This window comes from Tubulanus polymorphus, chromosome 1, assembly GCF_964204645.1.
Source record: "Tubulanus polymorphus chromosome 1, tnTubPoly1.2, whole genome shotgun sequence".
In the NCBI taxonomy this organism is placed as follows: Eukaryota; Metazoa; Nemertea; class Palaeonemertea; order Tubulaniformes; family Tubulanidae; genus Tubulanus; species Tubulanus polymorphus.
In genome coordinates, this window is record NC_134025.1 from 6578718 (window position 1) to 6598850 (window position 20133).

Below are 20133 nucleotides of genomic sequence, written 5' to 3' on the forward strand. Positions count from 1 at the left end.
ACAGTGCCACATCTCTTCGCGTCCTCTCTATTTCTCGGAAACGGCCCATAAACCACGTATCAACTACAAATTACTATTTAATATGAAAGCATGTTTTGACTGCAGGCGCAATGAAAGTCATTACAACAGTCATGATGGTGAATTGATATCATTTCTCTCTCTCTCTCTGGCTAGAATCTCTCATCTTCACGGCTCCTAATCCTACAGCTCGGTTCACGGTGAGCTAATGCTACGAATCTCGCTAACAAACCTCGCTCCGCATGAAAAATGAACGCCGCCGAACGAATTATTGGTGTAATCTAATTTTCGCATGCGCGGAATGACGATTTACGTATAATTCAACTTTTCACGATTAAACTAAAATTCTAATGGTCTTTTAATAACAATAAATTCCACAGATTCCGAGACACGGGGGGGGGGGATGAGATATTGAGATTTATACCTTTTGAATAAACCTCAGCGCCTGACCTAGATTCAGGCTAACCACCAAAAAGGCGATCAATCCCAGACAGTTAAAAACTCCAGAATACAATATTGATAGTATAGAATGAATTGTCATGGTAGAGTATGAAGTAATTATAAAATCTGACACATTCATGAACCATGAACTACCGGTGATGTATGTATGTAAGAAGCGTAGATCGATACATTCGAGAATGATGTAAGCGTACCGCGCCGAGGCTGCTGTCGTTCTAGACAATAACCAAGTCCCTAAAACCCAAAACAATTAACCATTTCATCGTGAAATGAAACCGGTCGTCCGCGCTACTGTTTTTACATATCAGATTGACGTCATTACAGCCTCACATTCATAATGCACTGTGAGAGCAAGTACTGGTAGTCGCTTTCAAAGTCTACTAACAAGGTCTTGAATCAACTGGTTCCGAAGCAGGAGTATAGTAGAGGCCTATAGTAGTACTTGTAATAATAGAGATAATCAATTCAAGTGATTACTTCATGGCTTACAATAAGACCAATGCACTTAGTTAGCCAGATAACTTTGTCAGTTACTAATCCAGTCGCACGAAAATCATAAACACAAGTCATATGTATATAAGCCCATCAAATGCTTGCATAAACATTAATCCATTTCAGACAATTTCGTATTACTAAAATAGGCCGTAACATCAGTAACATGGCAATCCTCAAGACTCCTTACTGTCTGTCCATATACATACGCATATAGTTAATATATCGATTGGCAATTGTCAACAAGAATGTCATCTTCATCAAAGCAAAGAGAATTAAAAGCTTATACGTTGTCACAATGACTACTAGGCCTACAGCATAACAAAGTACCAATAACTCACTATTCAATGGTTTAATTCATACGATTCAACACCACTTACACGACATAGATAAACAGTTTCTACCAAACTTCTTTGGATGAAATCAGTAAAGAATTCAAAAACTGGCTATATTCAACCGAGGGGTAAGCCACTTATAGCGGTACTTCTTCATTAATTCATTCCCATGCATTCATACCCTGGGTTGCACCCAAAAGGCAAAGATTAAGAATTTGGGGTCATGTATATTCTATAGTTATTGTTAAACAAAACTCAATGAGACATCCTAAAAATGATTCATAACCGTGATATTTTCAGCTCAATTCCATCACCTCATGTAACTAACATTTTAGAGGTAAATAGAAACACTTATTGCAGCCACTGTGTAAAACCTACCTTTCCCTTTGGAATTTTAGGGAATGTACAACTTCTGGTCGTTTTTGTCGTATAGTCCATAAGTATAATGTATTATTTGAACAAACTGTCACTAAAGCACCCTGCAAAACAAAACAAAAAGCTTTGGATTGACTCATTCCAGTTCAAAACGTTTAAGGACCTTCATCAAGGACTGCTATGAACCTTGCCCTGTGTGAGTAAAAAGGGAGTAGTATGAAAGAAAAAAATGTGATAAGAAATTCAATCTTACACATTCAGAAGAAGCTTATCAATCTCGTCAGGTATTGAGTTAAGACTACAGTAACAGACAGATATTAGTATGCGATGTCATTAGCCAGGTGAAGATGTAACAAGTAGGGAATGAACTGACGAACATTAATGACCTAAAGCCCAATGCACACTATGCAGTGAAACACAGAAACGCGCAAAGATGATTAATCTTGAAAAAAATTGTTTTTCGTTTTTCTCGTAAATGCACACCATACAGGGAAACACTCGGAAACATGTTTCTTTCTCCTGTTTGCATGCGTCATATCCATTGGGGTAAATACAACACACCCAGACAACCCATAACAACCTTAAGAAGACTTTCGATTACTAATATTTGCAGTTCAATTGGTATTAAAGAGGAGTCCATATTTTCGAGATGTATGAATAAATTTTTTTTTTCGAAAATCAGGAAGTTAGGATCTAGAATAAACGTGTCTGCTGTGGAAACAATCCGATTCATATGAAATTGTAGGCTTTTTTCCCCGAGAAACCCGGATGTTATCGGAAAACTGATAGTGAATCATCATCGATGTCATATATTTGTGGTTGAAGTAAAATGATTAGATAGGACTTGTTTTAATCACTGTCAGTGAGCTATCAATTAAACATCTTTCATCTAGAGACACCATGTCGTCGCCCAGTTCAATTAGCTTTCTCATCCAAGTGAGAAATATTGATGCCATCAATTTGAAAATGAGAAAATCCAGAGCCCTTCGCGACTAGCTTCGAGCTTGCCGGAGGGCAGCGAACGATCAAAATTAAAAAATCATCGTCAAATGAGAGAGAATTTGAGTGTTTCAATTGTTTGTATTAGTAGAGTTATTTATAGATGGTTGGCAGGGAGTGTTAATATTAGTTCATTTATTGAAAATCTATAAACCCAATGTTGTATGAATATGGATTGATTTTTCGATGGATATCTCCGCCGCATCTGCATCAACTAAAGATGAGGAGATGAAGAGCCGTTGCTGCAGCTACATATACAAACATCTTTTTGATGTGGCATACACATTTTTATCCGTGGCAAAGCGTTCACACCTGGACTGAATTCTATAGTTCTCTCATATTTTCTGGATGGTATTAGATTCTGGTCCTCGATCGAGTGGTTTAATACATCTTACAACTTCAGGTGTTCGAGCTTTAGGACCAAAACGGACTCAAGACTGTCTTAACTGAAAATCTGACCACCGGCTTTGGAAAATCTAATCATTATCAAATATGGATTACCGGCATACATGTATTTTGATATATCTGTTCAGACCTCAGCAGTTGAAAAATACAAATTAGCTTGGACAAGAAAATACTCAACTTCAGTTAGAAATTATGAGCCACAACCCTTCACTATTTAAACAGTTGTGAATAAACAACAGTTATGAGAATGACGCCATGTGTTTATTTGGACAGAAAATGGGTTAAAATAACGCTCAAAATTTCCTATTTTTCATTAAATGGAAATTATTGATCATTTCATTTTTACGTATGCTTCTTAGTGGCAAGTCTAACCTTACGGATGACTCTGTTTCTTTTTGTCATTTTCAGCTGTGAAACTACTGTAACGTCATATGAACCCCAGAATTCTGAGAATTCGTATTAGGATTGATATGATGCAACTCTATTAGCCCTTTGACCAAAATATTGTCACTTTAAAGTTCAAGAACTTAAGACAAAAATAAATCTAAAATTTCAGGTAATGTGGTTCCTGATGAGACAAACTTCCTTGAAGCTCCTTCACTATAGTCCCAATCACACGGAGACGATTTGGCCCGGGCCAAATTGGCACACATCAGGCCAGAGTCAATTTTTTTTTTAAATTAAAAAAACACAATTTTTGGATTAAAGTACTGTTCTTACTTATAATAAAACTTACCTCATTGATAAGAAACAGTATCTGTATAATAGATGGATCACCGTCATGAGATACATGACAGTCTACACCAGGTCTACCAAATCTGTACACAACACGAGTTAAAGACAATAAAATAAACACTACTAAAACTAAACAAGTTCCTTGGAGGAACCTCATTAAGAAATGAAATGTTTCACATTATCAAATAACCAAGTAAAAGATTCAATCTCAACCTCGGATTCTAGATGAAGGGATTAATCTTTAGGTACTGACAATATAATTTGGCAGCCCATTTGTCTCCTTAAGAAAAAGTCATTGCCTTGAAATACAAGTTCTCAACATCAAATAGCGTTATCAGATCATAAATATTTCAGTAGCCAATATAAAAGTCATTAAGGGTTGCTTACGTTGACTCTGTGCATTTGCTGCTACAGCTGACTGTTTGATACCATGTACTTTTTTCCTGCCAGTCTCTAGTGGTGGCTACGATCAATCAACAAATTTGCTCCTTACGGGCAAACACTTTGCGCATTATTCAACAAGTTTTCAGCGAAAGTTTGACTTTTTTAGGCTAATCAAATTTCTCATTTCATAGAACCGGTTCATCTTATAAACCGGTATATTTCGGTCTAACTAGGGTCTTAAATTTCTATCTAAGCTAATAGTATTCATAAGATTAAGCTAAATTTCACCAATTTCAAGTGTTCCCTAAATGTACCGGTACGCACGCTTGCGTAATCCAAAGTAATGTCAAACCCCTTTGCAAGCGCAGCCTAATAGCTACATTTTACATATTTCATGAGACGCGTTAAATCCCCCATCTGAAAATTGCGAAAGTCAACTTGGCCAGTCCTTGGAAATATTTTGTCGAGTTAGCAAGGTTTATCACAAACCACATAGCACAGCTAAAGCAGACAGAGCAGTGCTGCTGTTAATTATCTGATAATCAAATCTGTACACATTGCCTCATTTTTCATGTAAATACAACTACATCAAAGCGCATCAATAATAGAAAAAATAGCGGAGACAGGAACAAATAAATGCAAACCGCCGATGTATAAACTGGTGGTGAAAACTATAGATTGCGTCGAGTGGATATCGTTTAGTAGACATACGGGAACTGTGTTCGTATGAATTACTCATCAACGGGGAGATTTTCAAAAACATTTCTTTTCTTTTTTACGGAAGCAAACTGAGATAATTTTCCGTCGAAACATTACGCGTTCTAATTGTTCATGACCATCAAAAGACAAGCGCGAGCAACTTGGACCCAGACCGAGTATCTTCCATTCTTCGACCAGAATAAATAGGTCAAGCATTTAGGATTGACACGTATAAATCTTAAGCCACCGATAATCCAATCTAACGACAATACGACGCATACTGACGTCAACTGATTTACTCATTTACAACTTCTACGGGCTCTCAGCGCGGAGTCTCGTGTCAATCTATGATTGGAATATAACTGAAAACTTTTTCGTATCGCGAGGATCCCATATCGCTACCGACCATCAACCGCCGAATTCTAATAAATTTAAACAATTTTGCACCAGTGGATGCCGCTTAATAGTGTAACTTTCGTTGCCATGGTAACCCATCATTTTTGAATAAGAATGATATCCTGAGTGAATCAACAGTGCCCCAGAGCAGCACAGTGGTGGCGACAATGCTCATCTACCAAGACGTCAGCATCGGTGGCAGCAGCGCAAACTGATTTTTATCGATGCTACAAAACCGATCTCATTTACAAACTGATGCATCGATGAGTATCCATACACTCTACAGGAGCTGGTGAATACCTAAAAATTACACTTTCATCATGTCTCCGAGACAGACTCCCTCGTGGCATTTCCATCATTATCCGAATATATATGCTATGCATTAGTTTTTTGTAGCCCTTCATCTAACAAACTAAAGTGGCGCGGTGACCAAGTGGCTTAAACCAGGGCCAATTGCACCAAAAGTGGTCTTAAGCTGTTCGATTGGCTAAAACCAAGATCACTAAGATAATAAACTGCTTATAAATCTGAGTGTCAAAACAGTGTGCGACTGGCTGTTGGTGCCGGCACAGTTTAGTAAGTTGTCAGTTCTTCTCTAGCCTCTCTTCCCATTAAGACGGAAAACCAGCAAGTAACAACTCCGGTGGTGTATACGTTCTAAAAAGAATCTAACAAACTTGCTGATCATGATTTTAATACGAATTAAAAGGATACATTCGTAGTGATCCATTTTTCGATCCGATCGCCAGTAGATGTTGTATAGGATCAAATGCCAAGCACATCGGTTGATACGGAAATCCATGACGTATAGTCTGAAATGTACAATAGAAAATGTGGTTAGGTCATGTATGGGTGAGCGCTCAGGATAGGCCTAGGCCAAACATTGTTTTTAACAAGAAAAGGTAGAATCCCGATATCACAAAAGTAAATTTAAGAGGCCAGTCATATTGCATAAATAAGTTTGATAACTAGAGGAAGAATGACAGGGTCCTCCTAATAACCAAGATGACACAATTTACCGAGATGAACCGAGATGAAATGAAGTATAGCATTTTTGTTAATTTCTTAACCGTTTTAACACTTGAAATCATGTTATATCAGTAATAAATACCTTCTAGAGTCATATTTTACATATTTTGCCGAATATTTTGTAGAAAGAATATTTACTTCAAATACGTCATCTCGGTTAGCAATAAAATTTCATTGAATTTGATTGATCAACGATCTCATCTCGGTAAAGTTAAAAGTTATTTTTCTACAAAAATATCCGACAAAATATGTAAAATATGACTCCAGCAGGTATTATTTACTGATATAATATGATTTCAAGTGTTAAAATTGATAAGGAATAAATAAATATGTTAGGGCCTATATTTCATGTCATCTCCGTTGATCTCGGTAAATTACGTCATCTCGGTAATAAGAAGGACCGGAATAACATAAACTTTGAAGTAGATACTCTCGATGCAAGCGAAGAACTTTCTATTTGAGATGACATTTTGACAGTTAAGATATAATAAGGGCCATGTATACCATGGCAACAAACCAAAGTGAAGGTTACGATGGTGGGTCAGGATGTTAAGATCAAAGCCACCACAGCACAGCAAGTTGGTTGAAGCGAATGATTCAAGATTATCAAAATTGAAGAAGCCAAAATTGTAATTGTAAAAGCAAAATAGGAGTGTGCACAATTTAAGCACGGATTTATTTCTGAATTGAAAAGTTCAAAATAATCAGCTGTCAAAATGCTCATTATGCATAGTCCCTGCATCATGATGCATGAGGAGGATAGAATAGATAACCTTACCTTGCAGACTTGGAAATGTTCAGAACGGAGGGTCTCTTCAATCTCCGTTTCTGGCTTCTGTTGATTACTGACGCTCGATCTAATCCCATCGAGAACCCCCCGAAGTATGAACCTTTTCATCCTACTATTGTTTTTTGCCGACATTAAGACGGTTTTTGCAGAATCTGCACATTATTTGCAGTAAATTTTGTATCATCCCATGATTTCCTGGTTTCGCTAAATAATATTTCAGTGCATTCTGGGTAAATTGCATATTCTACTCCCGGATGTCACGACACAGAACGGGGCGGCTCCGTGAATATCAGAGTCAGGACGTCCACTGCGGCAGTGATCCAAATGGGGAACCGGACCATGACCGCGACAATCGAACACTAACCCTGGCAAGCAATATCAACGGCGATGCCGTGGAGATCGGGGCCTTACGCGCACGATGGCTTTGGGACCGTCGTGAAGTGAGCACTGGATTCTGTATCACTCGATTCAAATCTATTTCATCACTCGATTCGGCAAATTTATTATAAATTTTTAGTGGTTTTTAATGTGTATTTTTGTTCGATATTGTTAAAAAAATAAATAAATTCATAAATAAAATATAAAACGGTCAAAGTCTCTGAAACTTTCAGAAAATATGGATTTATTCAAGAGCTACAGTCCAGTATATAGTTGTTGCCCGGTGCAAGGGCTCCTTGGGGGTCTAATTGACGCCCAAAGACCCCAAAATATCAATAATAATGTCTAGAAATTAATAAGTAAAATACAAAACGGTCAAAGTCTCTGAAACTTTCAGAGAAGATAGACCTAAACAAGAGCTACAGCCCAGTATATAGTTGTTGCCCGGTGAAAGGGCTCCTTGGGGGTCTAATTGACCCCCAAAAACCCCAAAATATCAAAAATAATGTTTAGAAATTAATAAGTAAAATACAAAACGGTCGAAGTCTCTGAAACTTTCAGAGAAGATGGAACTATTCGAGAGCTACAGTCCAGTATATAGTTGTTGCCCGGTGCAAGGGCTCCTTGGGGGGCTAATTGAAGCCCAAAGACCCCCAAAATATCAATAATAATGTCTAGAAATTAATAAGTAAAATACATAACGGTCAAAATCTCTGAAACTTTCAGAGAAGAAAGGATCAATGACAATTCGACCGAAAGCAAGAAGAATCTAAGGACAAAACTAATGTGGATTTAAGATTTTAAAGCACTGGAACAACATTATTTGATAATCACGTTTTGTTTACATCGGTCTCGTATAAGTTTCTAGAGCTGTTTTCCTACACGAACCATTTACAATGCAGTACAAGAAAAGTATAGATGAAGAAATCAACGCTGGAAAAAGTGCGAAAAAACCATTTCGCAATCATAATATTTGGGTGTCAAACGGGGAAGATGTGGGAAACGAACTCGCATCTGACCATACACAGTCGATAGATAGAGCCCGGGGTGCTTAAAACAAAATGAAAACCAAAACAACTGATATAGCCATTTTAGTAGCTTTAACATCAATACTTCTATTTTCATCCTCACTTCCGTGTGAGGTGAATTCTTCTTTCCGTTTATTGTGAATTTGTCGCAGTTTTACTATCATGTTGTGTTGAACATTATCAATAAGGTTATATTCCTTACAAATTGGTCCGTAAAAACCAAAACTTGACGAGAAAAGAGCTTTCAATCGCTCTGATTCACTTCGACGAAGTTCCATTTGAAGACGATTTGTGTAGACATCCCAAAAATAAACGATTTTAATGGTACTTAGCCAAGGGTTATACATTAGTGCGAACATTATAAAACATAAAACTATCATGACTTTGATTCGATATTCTGTGATCGCTCTTTTAGCAAAGAAAGGAAATCAAATTGTCAAAGTCCATTGTACAACGATAGCAACAGCTACGTAGTTGCGTGTCAATTAGATGCATGATGTGATACCCGCGCTTATTAAAGCTACGGCATATGAAATGAAAATGAATAGGTAGCTCTCCTTATATAACCGCTCTCCTTATATACACTCCTTGTATAAGAACTGCTTTTAAATAGCGTACTGGTCCTTGTATACCTCGCCATATCAAAAACATGATGTCCAAAAAAAGCCAACCAGGGTAAGAGATAAAACTTATTTTTTCGATGCGAAGGTTTGAATGGACCGCGGCGAACGCTTTCAGCGCACTGCCGCGATTGGTGGTTACCTCGATATTCTCGGAGCTTCCCGCTATTGCACATCCCAGAAAAAAATCCAAGATGGCAGCGCCCATGAACCGAACCCGGAAATAAAAATTTCAATCAACACGTTTGAGATAACTTAAGTGCCTGTGAGTTTTGAAAATTCCTTACATTTTTCTGTGGGTTTGAGCATTGTTCTGTTGGTTTTGGCAAATTTTTCCTTGCTCGTACTTTCGGTACTCGTGCCACCTCCGTGCAATCCCCTGACCCTGATTCTACGTACGTTTTAGCAGGCCAGCAACCTGGCTACGTGACAACAGTCATATACTTCAGCAAGTTAGTGATTGCAGTGATGTAAGTTGAGCTCCCATTGATCATTCTGGTTACAGTCCAAAGGACTCACATCCCTCACATCTATAGCACTAGTGGAGGTTGAATATGACGTTGCTACTTTTTTCAATTTTGTTTTGATTGTGCTTCCTTTGCTGGCGTATAGGCTAAATTAATTTTTGTCATATTTGCTTTTCTAGATTTAGTCTTTGAAATGTTTCATCTGAGGAAAACACTGCAGTCCATTGGGCGAACAACTCGCGCTTTGTCAACTATTGCAACTTTGCAAGCTGTGAAAAGACCATTTACTGCCAAGTGTGTGACATCAAAATTTTATCATCCATATACGTCTGTCTAGCTCTCTAATTCTATGATAGTATGATTATGATATCTATTGTTTCAGAGCTGGTGCAATTTTGCTTGCTGCTGGTGGTGTTATATTATATGCTCAAAAGAATAAGGTGTATGCTTTTGATTACATGATAGATACCTCAAAATGGATGTCAAAACCGATTACAGCTTTATCTATCCTAGAACAGGTATGAGTGAAAATAGATATAAATTGAAAATATGGGGGACCTTTTGGAACAGGAAGAATTGTATCGTTTGCTTATAATATGTAGCCTCATGAAAATATATCAACAAATATCTGAGCTGGTTAGGTTGCATTCTATTGTGTAAATTCTATTTGAAAGTTAAGACAAAGATATTTGCTTCTAGACCAAAGACAGTTCGATGCGTTCAAAGATGGAACTGCTTATCATGAGAATACAGGTACTGTAGATGGTCATTACTTTTCATCCGTTTCTAATGACAACGTTAACACTTCACTAAAAGAACCTTTTAATCTTTTGTTTAGGGTGAAGTTTGCCATAAATTGGAGGACTTAGATGAAAGGGGAAAATTTCATGTCGACAAATGGTCTAGGAAAGAGGTGAATCTTTACCCTGCATGCATTATTGCTTTAAGTTATTCTTGCTTAGATTTTCGCTATGTAATAAGTGTCGCTGCATTAGGCGTCTAAAAAGATTTTGTATAAGCTTACACATTTGCTTTCAGGGCGGTGGAGGAATTACATGTGTACTGACTGATGGGGATGTTTTTGAGAAAGCTGGAGTCAATGTATCCGTAGTTCATGGAACTCTATCTCAAGCATCAGCTACTCAGATGAAATCTAGGTAAATAAAGGGCTAGCTTTGTGTGATGATGAAAAGGGTCATATTATATGACTGTTAATGTTCACTATGTGTACACTAGATCAGGAGGTTACAAAATCTAATTTGACTTTTTTTTTTACACTAAGTAATTTGACATTTGAAACATGAAATGTATTCATAATGGTTGTAAGTAATGGTATTTTTGTATTTCTCCGCAGAGGTTTAGATATTAAGTCTTCCCAGCCAAAATTCTTTGCCTGTGGTGTTAGTTCAGTAATTCATCCGGTGAGTCTTCATCAAAGGATCTTGTGTTACAGATGTTTTGTTTGGAACTGATTATTTTCCAATTTTGACCCTTGATTCCAAATTCCAATCTCAAAGCATTACCTGTGTGAAACAGATTTGGTCAAATTGTCACACAGACTATCAAAATGAGTATGGAATTTTATATATTTCTAGAAAAATCCCAATGTTCCAACACTCCACTTCAATTATCGCTATTTTGAAGTAAGTGACACTGACGGTAAAAAGCACTGGTGGTTTGGAGGTGGTACAGATCTGACTCCTTACATTCTTGATGAAGAGGTAACGCAATAAACGGTAGTTCTTTCATGTTTTCCTGCTGGGAATCTAATTACATGTAGATTTGCATGATTTCAATTTTTGTTATAGGATTGCTCACATTTCCACAGATCATTAGAGAAAGCTTGTCGTCAACACGATCCTGAATATTATAGTAGATATAAAAAATGGTGCGATGATTATTTCTTTATCAAGCATAGAGGTAAGTGTCTTCAAAGGTAATTGTTTTTTCCCCTTGAGCCGAGATTATGACTGAACATTTTCTTTTGTTAAGAAATCAACTTCAATCACATTTGTACTAAACAAAGGTTCATATATATCGTTTATTTAAGGGGAATCGCGAGGTGTTGGTGGAATATTCTTTGATGATTTGAACAAACCTTCTGCAGATTCAGCTTATGCATTTGTTGAGGTATGAGCTTTCTCTGCGAGTGTTGTCTTGCTCATGAAATCTGTTGATCAGACTCAAAAACTGTCAAAATAATGTGTCTTTGAATTTGTTTAGAGCTGCGCTGATACAGTTATCCCGTGCTATTCACCTATAGTGGAGAAACACAAGTTTGATTCATACTCTTATGAAGACCGGTAATGTTAAAAGAACTATTTCACTACTAACGTGAAATGCATAGAAATTCAGAAATATGTTTCTTTAATTTCACAGGCAGTGGCAGTTATTGAGAAGGGGACGTTATGTAGAGTTCAATCTTGTTTATGATCGTGGAACAAAGTTTGGTTTACAAACGCCTGGATCTAGGATTGAAAGTATACTTATGTCACTTCCTACTTTTGCAGTAAGTTTAGTTTGAATACCACGCATGTGTTCATTGAAAATAATTTCCACTGATTCAGTAATTGATTGTCGTATTTTCAGAAATGGGAATACTGCCATGCCCCCTTATCCAATTCGAAAGAGGCAAAGTTGATGGATGTCCTAAAGAACCCAAAAGAATGGATTTAAAACGTCATTAGTTTGACTGAGACTAACCGATTATCACATGATGTTGTGATCATGATTAACAATATAATGAACAAAATTTGAACTTTAGAATCCCAGAAGTTTTTGAACATGAATTTTCTATCATTACATAGACCTATAGATCGCCAAATTACATGTAACTGGTAATTGTTTTGTGATTATGATTTTATGGCAATTTAAAGGTTGCATGTCATTGATATTGAAGGCCGGAAAGATTGCTGCATTCACAGTATGGAAAACAAGCGGTATACGTATAGAATGAATGTTTTTGTAGTAATGAATAAAACTATTGTTGAATATCTAGCGAATTAATAATTATTTTTGATTGTTAAAGATTTGAACAATGGTCCACCACACAAGGAGTTTATACTGAAGCTCGTGATCTTTTTATCCATTTTCATGATGCTTGCAATAAATTAATTTATTCTAATCCAGTCTTTTTAAAAATTTGTTCTTGTATCTCTTGTGGAAGTTGTAGTACGTACATGTATTTCCGAACATTGAAATTTTTTTTGGAACTGCGTTACATCGAGGGACTTGACGATTTGATCATTATAACACGAGTTCGAAATTGATTAAATTTTGATCTCACATATTTCCAAGTTCGATGTAACTAATTACCGCTAAAACTGGATTTCGGAGTACCGGACCCGAGCATGGAACCATTTTCGAAGCCAAGAAGCAACCAACCTTACACCTGCACATCATGACTCTCTATACATGTCACCATGGTAGTCATCATATAACTACAACAACGAAGCCCATCGAATGAGAGCATCTGGGAACTATAGAAACCACCCAACCCAGATAATGTCGTATTGACTGAATACTATAAACTATGAGCTATAGCCATAACTTGTGGTGGTATGAAAGGTGAAAGAATTTTCAAACGTACCGCCAACAAAAACTTATCGCGAACAAGATTATTTGTCATGTGATGTTTATAACGGAACCAGGGACCACTGTTGAGGGTAGCACACCTTATAAAAAAGGACATATTTCACGACAAACAAGGGGCTTCTGGGGGTTATCCCTCGCAGAAGATTTTGAAAATTTACTGCTTTTTGGTACAATTTCCAAGCAATGAATCAAGTCCTGATGCAAAGTGCGCTTTCTAGAAAATTGTCTGCATTGAGATGGGGTTTCCAGGCAATAAAGACGAGATCCGGAATGTTGTGCCTTTTTGTCGAAAATCTTTAGTCTTGTAAAAATGTGCCTTTTTCTACTTTTGGGATTGATTAGTAACAACTAAATGTGTGGGGATGAAAAAGGGCATGAAGTTTTCGCGACATGCCTACGGTGCTACCGCCTGAATCCGCGCATGGGAAACATCCATCATATCCAAAACCTGGTGCACCGTATATATGCTTGCCTACATGTGCACGTCTGGCCAAATTGACAATCCTATTAAAAAGGTGTTTAATGATGGCAGATATAATTCCAAGAACGTTATAGAGAATTCAATCAGATTTTGTTATACATAGGCCTTGCGCGAATGACAAATTCCATTAGTTAGCCTACAGGCAATGTTATAGTCAACCTTTTGACGGTTCGACTTGAGTCCAATAAAAGTGAGTAGTAAAATATCTGACGCGGGTCAGACTCTAAATCTTCTTCGTTGAACAACATCCTAACACGAGCGGGTTCTTTCAACACTAGTATTATTCGCCTATAGATCCATCTTCCAGGAATAGAACATGTAATCTCCAATGCTCCCCTATTATAAAACTATTAACCTTAGTCCATATTTGTATCTCTTAACGACTTCAAAGTAGATCATTTCATATGTTCAGGGTTTTGTCGGCGATAGTCATGATCGCGATGGGGGCCAAGTAAACACCTGTGTGATGACATAAATATCCTTGTCACTCAATTCATTGCACCTATTATGTGAGAATGTGAAAGATAAACCGGCGCAATAATATGATGCCGCGATTCATCCCTAGTAGAGCAAAGAATAACCTACACATTGTCAATGCCCGCTAGTTATTTGCTCTAACTACCTTAACGTCCCGTGGTGGCACGTGATCACTAGACCGCATCTTACACACAAAATAGAAAATTTAATAAAAGAACATCGATTTCATCAATTTTAGATACTAGTCTTTACTAATATCATTGTGGGCATAGCCGTTCTTCGAATTATCAAATGCGATCTTAATCATTCTCAATATAAACGGGGATTGATAAATCGTTTCGGTTCAACATTCCTCGATCTTGACGCAGGCTCATCGCGATAAAAGCGACTCCAACAATATAATTTAATTTCTATAGGCCGAATGGAAACCAGAAGAAATCCAAGGCACTTGCCTTACCTTGAAAAAACGATTGAACTTCTGATTCTGCACACAAAAAAAATCATTGTAGCAGTTGGCATTTAATCTTTAAACACATAAAGTTATGGCTCAGAACAGAAAAGAAAAGCTTACGGCAGCGCATGACTGAACCTAATCGCCTACGAATAAGGTTTTCCCCGATGTCCCAAATCGTATCTTCATTATCTGCAGCAATCTTCGCTGAACGAAAAAAAATGAATATAATATCAACCAGGCCACTAAAAATTTCATAAGCAAAGTAAATATAATGGAATAAGTACAATGCAGTTTAAAGTACTCAATGACGTGACGTCACTGAAAACAGGTAAAGCTTAATAAATGTGAGTTGAGTTTTCTCTAGTTTAGTTTGTAGTCGTATTTAGGATCAGTAACGTGTTGGGATGTTCGACGCAATCAAGTAAGTTTGAATGAAAAGTTTTTTTATTTCTTCTTAAAAACAAAATTATAATAGCTATCTTTTTTACTGAAATTTTTCTCTAAGTAGCATGTGCAACAACAATAGCGCGATGATCTCCTTAAAAAACTAATCTAAAATCTGTCCATTAATAGTAATGTGTCTTTAAATGGAAAGGGCGAAATATGTAGTTCTGCGTATTTCTTTGCAAGAAGTTCTGAAGTTTGACGTTGAGAATGGCGCCTGTTATGTAGAAAGAATATGAATATATATACGGGGGGGGGGGTAGGGTACCATGGGGTTTAGAGGTCTCGATCAACCTGCTCCGTGGTTTGAAAATTGCTGATATTAATATCACTCCTATTTATGATGAAACTAACTGCAATTCAAATCTTTATCGATTGCTGTTTCTGCGTCTGCCATAGGTAATGCACAAATTTTTATGAATCTATTTTTCATTAAAATACAAAAATATATATTTGGGAAAACACCGCACTTGACCTCCAAATTTCTGGATCGGTCCCGATAAAGCAACGCTGTAGCGATGCATCTTATTATCTATAATCAGATATCTCATTTCAATTATTCCTTAGAAAAAATAGAAACATGGACGAAAACGGGAACCTTGTCGTAAGACACGCGCAACGACGGCCCTCGCAAAGTCGTTATCAACAAGAAAGCAAAGAAATATCGATTCTATCGGAACTATTACCTGCCAGTATCCGAGATCCGAATTGGGCTAAAGATAAACTTAAATTACAGATAATTCTCCTGACCAGTTTCTACTTTCTGAAAGACTTTATATTTACTGGAGGTAGATATGAAAACGATCAAATACGCTTTCTATAATCTCATTCTTCATTTCTTGTGACGATTGCATAAATTCACTCAGGTTCTTAATCTTTGCAGCGCGGATGTATGCGAGTCCCACCACCGAAGAACAAATCGCCAAAATCGAAGAAGATTTCCTGCCGGTAAATTATTTCATTCTTCGGACAATAAACCTGTAATGAATTTTAAGAAAAATCACGATCTCCTCATTAACAGATTATGGAAGGTTGTGTGGTTGCCTTATGGAATCAGCCCGATAAAGAACAAGCGAAACGATCAACGAAAGTAGTTTGCGTCTCGGAAAACGCTGCTGTCAAGGAATATGTCGGCCACTCATTGGTAAGTTGATATAACCCTATATAAAAATGTTAGAAAAATAATGAAGGTCCTACCGAGATTCGAACTCGGGCTACTGGATTCAAAGTCCAATGTGCTAACCGCTACACCATAGGACCGCTGGTGTCAGCCGGTGGATTATTACATACTTCACACAATGCATAGTGAGCGTAGGCGCACTGCGATAGCAATTTCTGCTAGATTTTAATTTTTGCGTATTTCATTACGCGTTAATACGGCAATACTGGCGGTGGCGAGCGGCAAAAACATCTTTGATGGAACCCTATGATATTCGCTAAAATGTTTGATTTCACTTATGAACATGGCAGTTTTAGATGGATTTATACCCGAAATTTCACTGATGTTGTGTCGTAGCCGATTCAAAATAAATGTTTACATTGATATCATTTGTCAATAAAATGATTTTCAGATCGATGTCTCGATACAATTTTCGATGATTTTGAGTACGTGTTAACGTTTTTAACTTCCTCTTACTGAAGTTTCTGATATGAAACGTCGATCACACTTCTTGGTCATATATTTATCAGCGATTACAGCAAATGTGGGCGGATCCAGGGACTATTGACGGTAGCACCACTTATAAAAAAGGGCACAATCCGCAACAAATGTGGGGGTCTGAGGGTCTATCCCAAGAAAATTTTGAAAATATACTACCTTTTGGTGAAATCTCCAAGCAATAAATGAAATCCTGGTGCAAAGTGCTTTATAGAAAATTTACTGTACAGGGATGTATGTTCCAGGCAATGAAATCCTGTAGAATGGTGTGCCTTTTTGTAGAAAATTATCTGCCTCTTCTTGTAAAAATGTACCCTTTTTTACTTTGGGATTGTTAGAGACGCCCTTTTTACTTTGGGGATGAAAAAAATGAAAAAGGGCACGAATTTTTCGCGACGGTTGCACGGTGTTCTATCTTATTGAGATATGGCATGGATTGTATTTCTAATTCGATCACTAAGATACTACTATGATTTCTCTAGACACAAGTGATATCTCAAGTCGGGCACAAATTGGAAGATCTATCGATTGGTCCCGAGACGGAAGAGAATCCAGAGATAAATGAGGCTAGATCGCAGGTCGGTTTTTTGTGCTTATTTCTTAATGTTGTCATGTTTGCTTTTGGTGCGTTTTCGAAAATCCTGCCCACATCGAACACCTTCCGGAATATTCAGTGTCCGCCGATATAGCGGTCGTTCTCCGAGTAGGCCAAAAATACATAAATCCTCTTAATGTATTTTGGTAGCGCGTGAAACCGTGAACATAAAATGAAATGAACACTTCTCGCTGATACGGGCTCATTATTGCAACATTGAACAGAAATATGAGATTTCTGTTTCAAAAGCGTTCTTCAAATAGATATTCCTTCACAGAAACAGCATAGATTAAACTGCAGTCTACTCCGGTTCTGGAAGTAATTAATTCTGGAAGAATGTAACATTAATTTCTGTAGGATCATCGATATTATCGGTTCTGTATTTAAGGTGAGATATGTAAACGAGTTGTTGCAAGTGGCGAGTGTTGATTCGAGTGAACAGATCACATTTACTGTATCTATCTACTTACCCAAGAAATATTACAGACGCAATGAATTCATACGCAAGGTAATCTGGGCCTATCTATGGTTGCACTTGATAACCTAGCATGAAATTTGTTTTGGCACGAAATTAACATCATGCACTTTAAAAACTGATATATAAGGGTTCTTATTTATTATGGAACGAAAGCTGTCTGCTTGACGCACAGAGACAAGTTGGAAGAAAAAATTATGCACGCATAAAGAGATTTCGTTGGGAGAACAAGTCCTTGCGCATCTGTAATCGTATCTGATTGGGCAACGCGCTTCGCGAAAAACCCAACGTTTCCAGAATGAGAATAATGCTTATGATCTGTTCATTAGGTCTTGGTATTCAGGGGTCGAATGTTCTTACAAGAATACGACGAAGTCGATAATGGATGGCAGACCGGAGTTAAACGGTCGCAAAGGATATTCATTGGCACGGCTTCGCCTCCTATAACCCCTTTGTTCCAGGCTTTGCCGACGATTATCGATGTATTCTACGTTTATCTGCGTCGTGACGATATGAAACTATTGAGCGGTTGCGAAGATGAAAGGTAAGCGCGTGTTGCTTCCCCCAGGGGCGGTTCCAGATCCGCCCCTATTCCCTCATTATTGAAACGACTGTTAGACATCTTATTACATTAAACTCAATTACAGAGCACAATATCTACTCGGAATTAGTAACGTAGAGAATTATGACTCGTGGTACGATTTTATCCACCCAATGGATATTTCCAAGGCTGCTGAAGCTCATAATTACTGGTTGTCTGAAAGTAAGAACCTGTGTTTTGCAGCTATACGCCGGTGGTAGAATGCTTGAGTGCTTGTTGAAGATTATCTCTACTGGTTCAAGGTATGCTTTGGAGTAATTCCATTTATTTACTCCAGGGTAGTTGAGTTGAATTATCTGATTAACGGTATAAATTTAAAGTGTAAAAAATGCCCCACGATATTCATAACAAACTAACTCCATCATCCGGGAAGTATGATGTAAGTTAGTTTGCATCCAAATCGTTCCAATCAATACATATTCGAAATTTCAATGAATTGTGGGACATCTTTAGATTGTGTGAAATCACCCGATATCATAAGCATTTATCTGTGCACTTTTTACCCCAAAAATGAACATCGATTCCTCGAGCATGTACGTTTGCGGCACGCGCTTGTAACCACAAACATAGTTAAAAAGCCATGATAGTCATCATAACGATATCAGAAAACTGACGTATATAAAGTTACATGCATATCATTGGAAATGGAAATTTATATCTACTCAGCAGGGGGTCCAACATTTAACTCGGAAGATCACGACGGCAATGGCTATATGACGACTTTACGATTAACAAATGGTGTCACCGCATTTCCAGTGAGCGTTTCAATGAAACTGATTATGGACAAAGATAAACAAATCGATGGAATATTTGTTGCTCATCAACCGATAGGGTAAGCAAGTCTATAGTCCTAGCTTCGGGAATGGAGTTGCCAAAATTTCGATGTTGCGATAATTATTTTCTTATGAATTTCATGATAGGCCAAATGAAATTAAGATGTACGAGACATATTGCGCCCGCTACAACAGAAGATCGGCGCCATTTTTTGATGATACCAGTAGCAGTAAATCGCGTATTAAGTCACGAACACGATCGCGATTTGTCGAAGGAATGCCAAACAATGCGGTTTTGCAAGTTCTCCCAGAAACCGTCGTCAACTACCAGATGTCGATCGACCAGGATGAGGCTTCTCCGCCGACCGAAAGGCCTTACGTTCAATCTACGCAAGATGGGTTTTATCAACACGCAGTAGAAACAACTCAAGAACAGGAATCATCGAATATATATTCGCCTCTGATTGAAAAACAGCATTTGAATCACATGACAGAGGGAAGAACTATTCCACGAACCTATTTAACAAATCAGCAGGATCCTTATAACTTCGAATCGTATCAACTCACAGAAAGACAATCACAGCCAATAGGATGGTTTCCACACGGGCAAAACTGGATGCAAGATTCAACTATGACGGATACTTATCTATCCGAAGTTTCACGATGCAACTCGTCGGCTCCGCTATTTTGCTGCGAAGATCCATACGATTATATCGATGGCTATATTGCCGATTCCGTGGAACAGTATTCGACAGGATTTGGTGACCACAGTTACCGACAGCACTACCCCATGATGCCAAATACCGAAACTGGGGCTTTTCAAGAATTCACGGCGTGGACGCCACCAAAAGAACATTTGCGAATGACGGCAGATGAAACAACGCCTGACAATCCAGCTGCACAAGTCAGCCAAGCTTACATGACCCCAGAGGAAGAGAGAGAACTAACTCAGCGACAATTAATCGAATTTGAA

General features: G+C 37.7%; 2 protein-coding genes, 1 long non-coding RNA gene and 1 other non-coding gene across 4 annotated transcripts in view; 2 read left to right on the forward strand and 2 right to left on the reverse strand.

The window, feature by feature from the left end:
* The window catches only part of LOC141901596 (syntaxin-binding protein 5-like), a 49488-nt gene extending 42076 nt beyond the window's left edge, over positions 1 to 7412 (reverse strand). The window contains exons 1-4 of the mRNA XM_074788937.1: positions 7105 to 7412; positions 6012 to 6109; positions 3820 to 3901; positions 1683 to 1783 (exon numbers count right to left, since the gene is read on the reverse strand). Coding sequence (XP_074645038.1) covers positions 1683 to 1783; positions 3820 to 3901; positions 6012 to 6109; positions 7105 to 7248 — 425 coding nt within the window. The 5' untranslated portion in view covers positions 7249 to 7412. The remainder of the gene's footprint in view (positions 1 to 1682; positions 1784 to 3819; positions 3902 to 6011; positions 6110 to 7104) is intronic.
* A 1912-nt stretch (positions 7413 to 9324) lies between these two features.
* LOC141903124 (oxygen-dependent coproporphyrinogen-III oxidase-like) lies at positions 9325 to 12733 on the forward strand. Its single transcript, XM_074791102.1, has 13 exons — positions 9325 to 9407; positions 9789 to 9903; positions 9992 to 10127; positions 10309 to 10362; positions 10448 to 10522; positions 10648 to 10766; positions 10964 to 11030; positions 11205 to 11330; positions 11418 to 11529; positions 11660 to 11739; positions 11833 to 11912; positions 11989 to 12118; positions 12199 to 12733. The coding sequence occupies exons 2-13, from the start codon at positions 9803 to 9805 to the stop codon at positions 12283 to 12285; spliced, it is 1167 nt and encodes a 388-aa protein (XP_074647203.1). The 5' UTR covers positions 9325 to 9407; positions 9789 to 9802; the 3' UTR covers positions 12286 to 12733.
* Positions 12734 to 16247: 3514 nt separating this feature from the next.
* On the reverse strand, positions 16248 to 16319 carry Trnaq-uug (transfer RNA glutamine (anticodon UUG)). The gene has a single exon. It is a non-coding gene; the product is annotated as a tRNA-Gln (tRNA).
* A 1979-nt stretch (positions 16320 to 18298) lies between these two features.
* Positions 18299 to 19065, forward strand: LOC141903443 (uncharacterized). Its single transcript, XR_012619074.1, has 4 exons — positions 18299 to 18330; positions 18434 to 18481; positions 18571 to 18629; positions 19054 to 19065. It is a non-coding gene; the product is annotated as an uncharacterized LOC141903443 (long non-coding RNA).
* Positions 19066 to 20133: the final 1068 nt, after the last annotated feature.

Excerpts from the sequence above, each read along its gene's own strand:
- LOC141903124 (XM_074791102.1), top strand. The coding sequence starts at position 9,803 with ATGTTTCATCTGAGGAAAACACTGCAGTCCATTGGGCGAACAACTCGC. Across the intron at positions 9,904-9,991 it reads AAAAGACCATTTACTGCCAA|AGCTGGTGCAATTTTGCTTG; the intron begins GTGTGTGACATC and ends CTATTGTTTCAG. Across the intron at positions 11,913-11,988 it reads TCATACTCTTATGAAGACCG|GCAGTGGCAGTTATTGAGAA; the intron begins GTAATGTTAAAA and ends TTAATTTCACAG.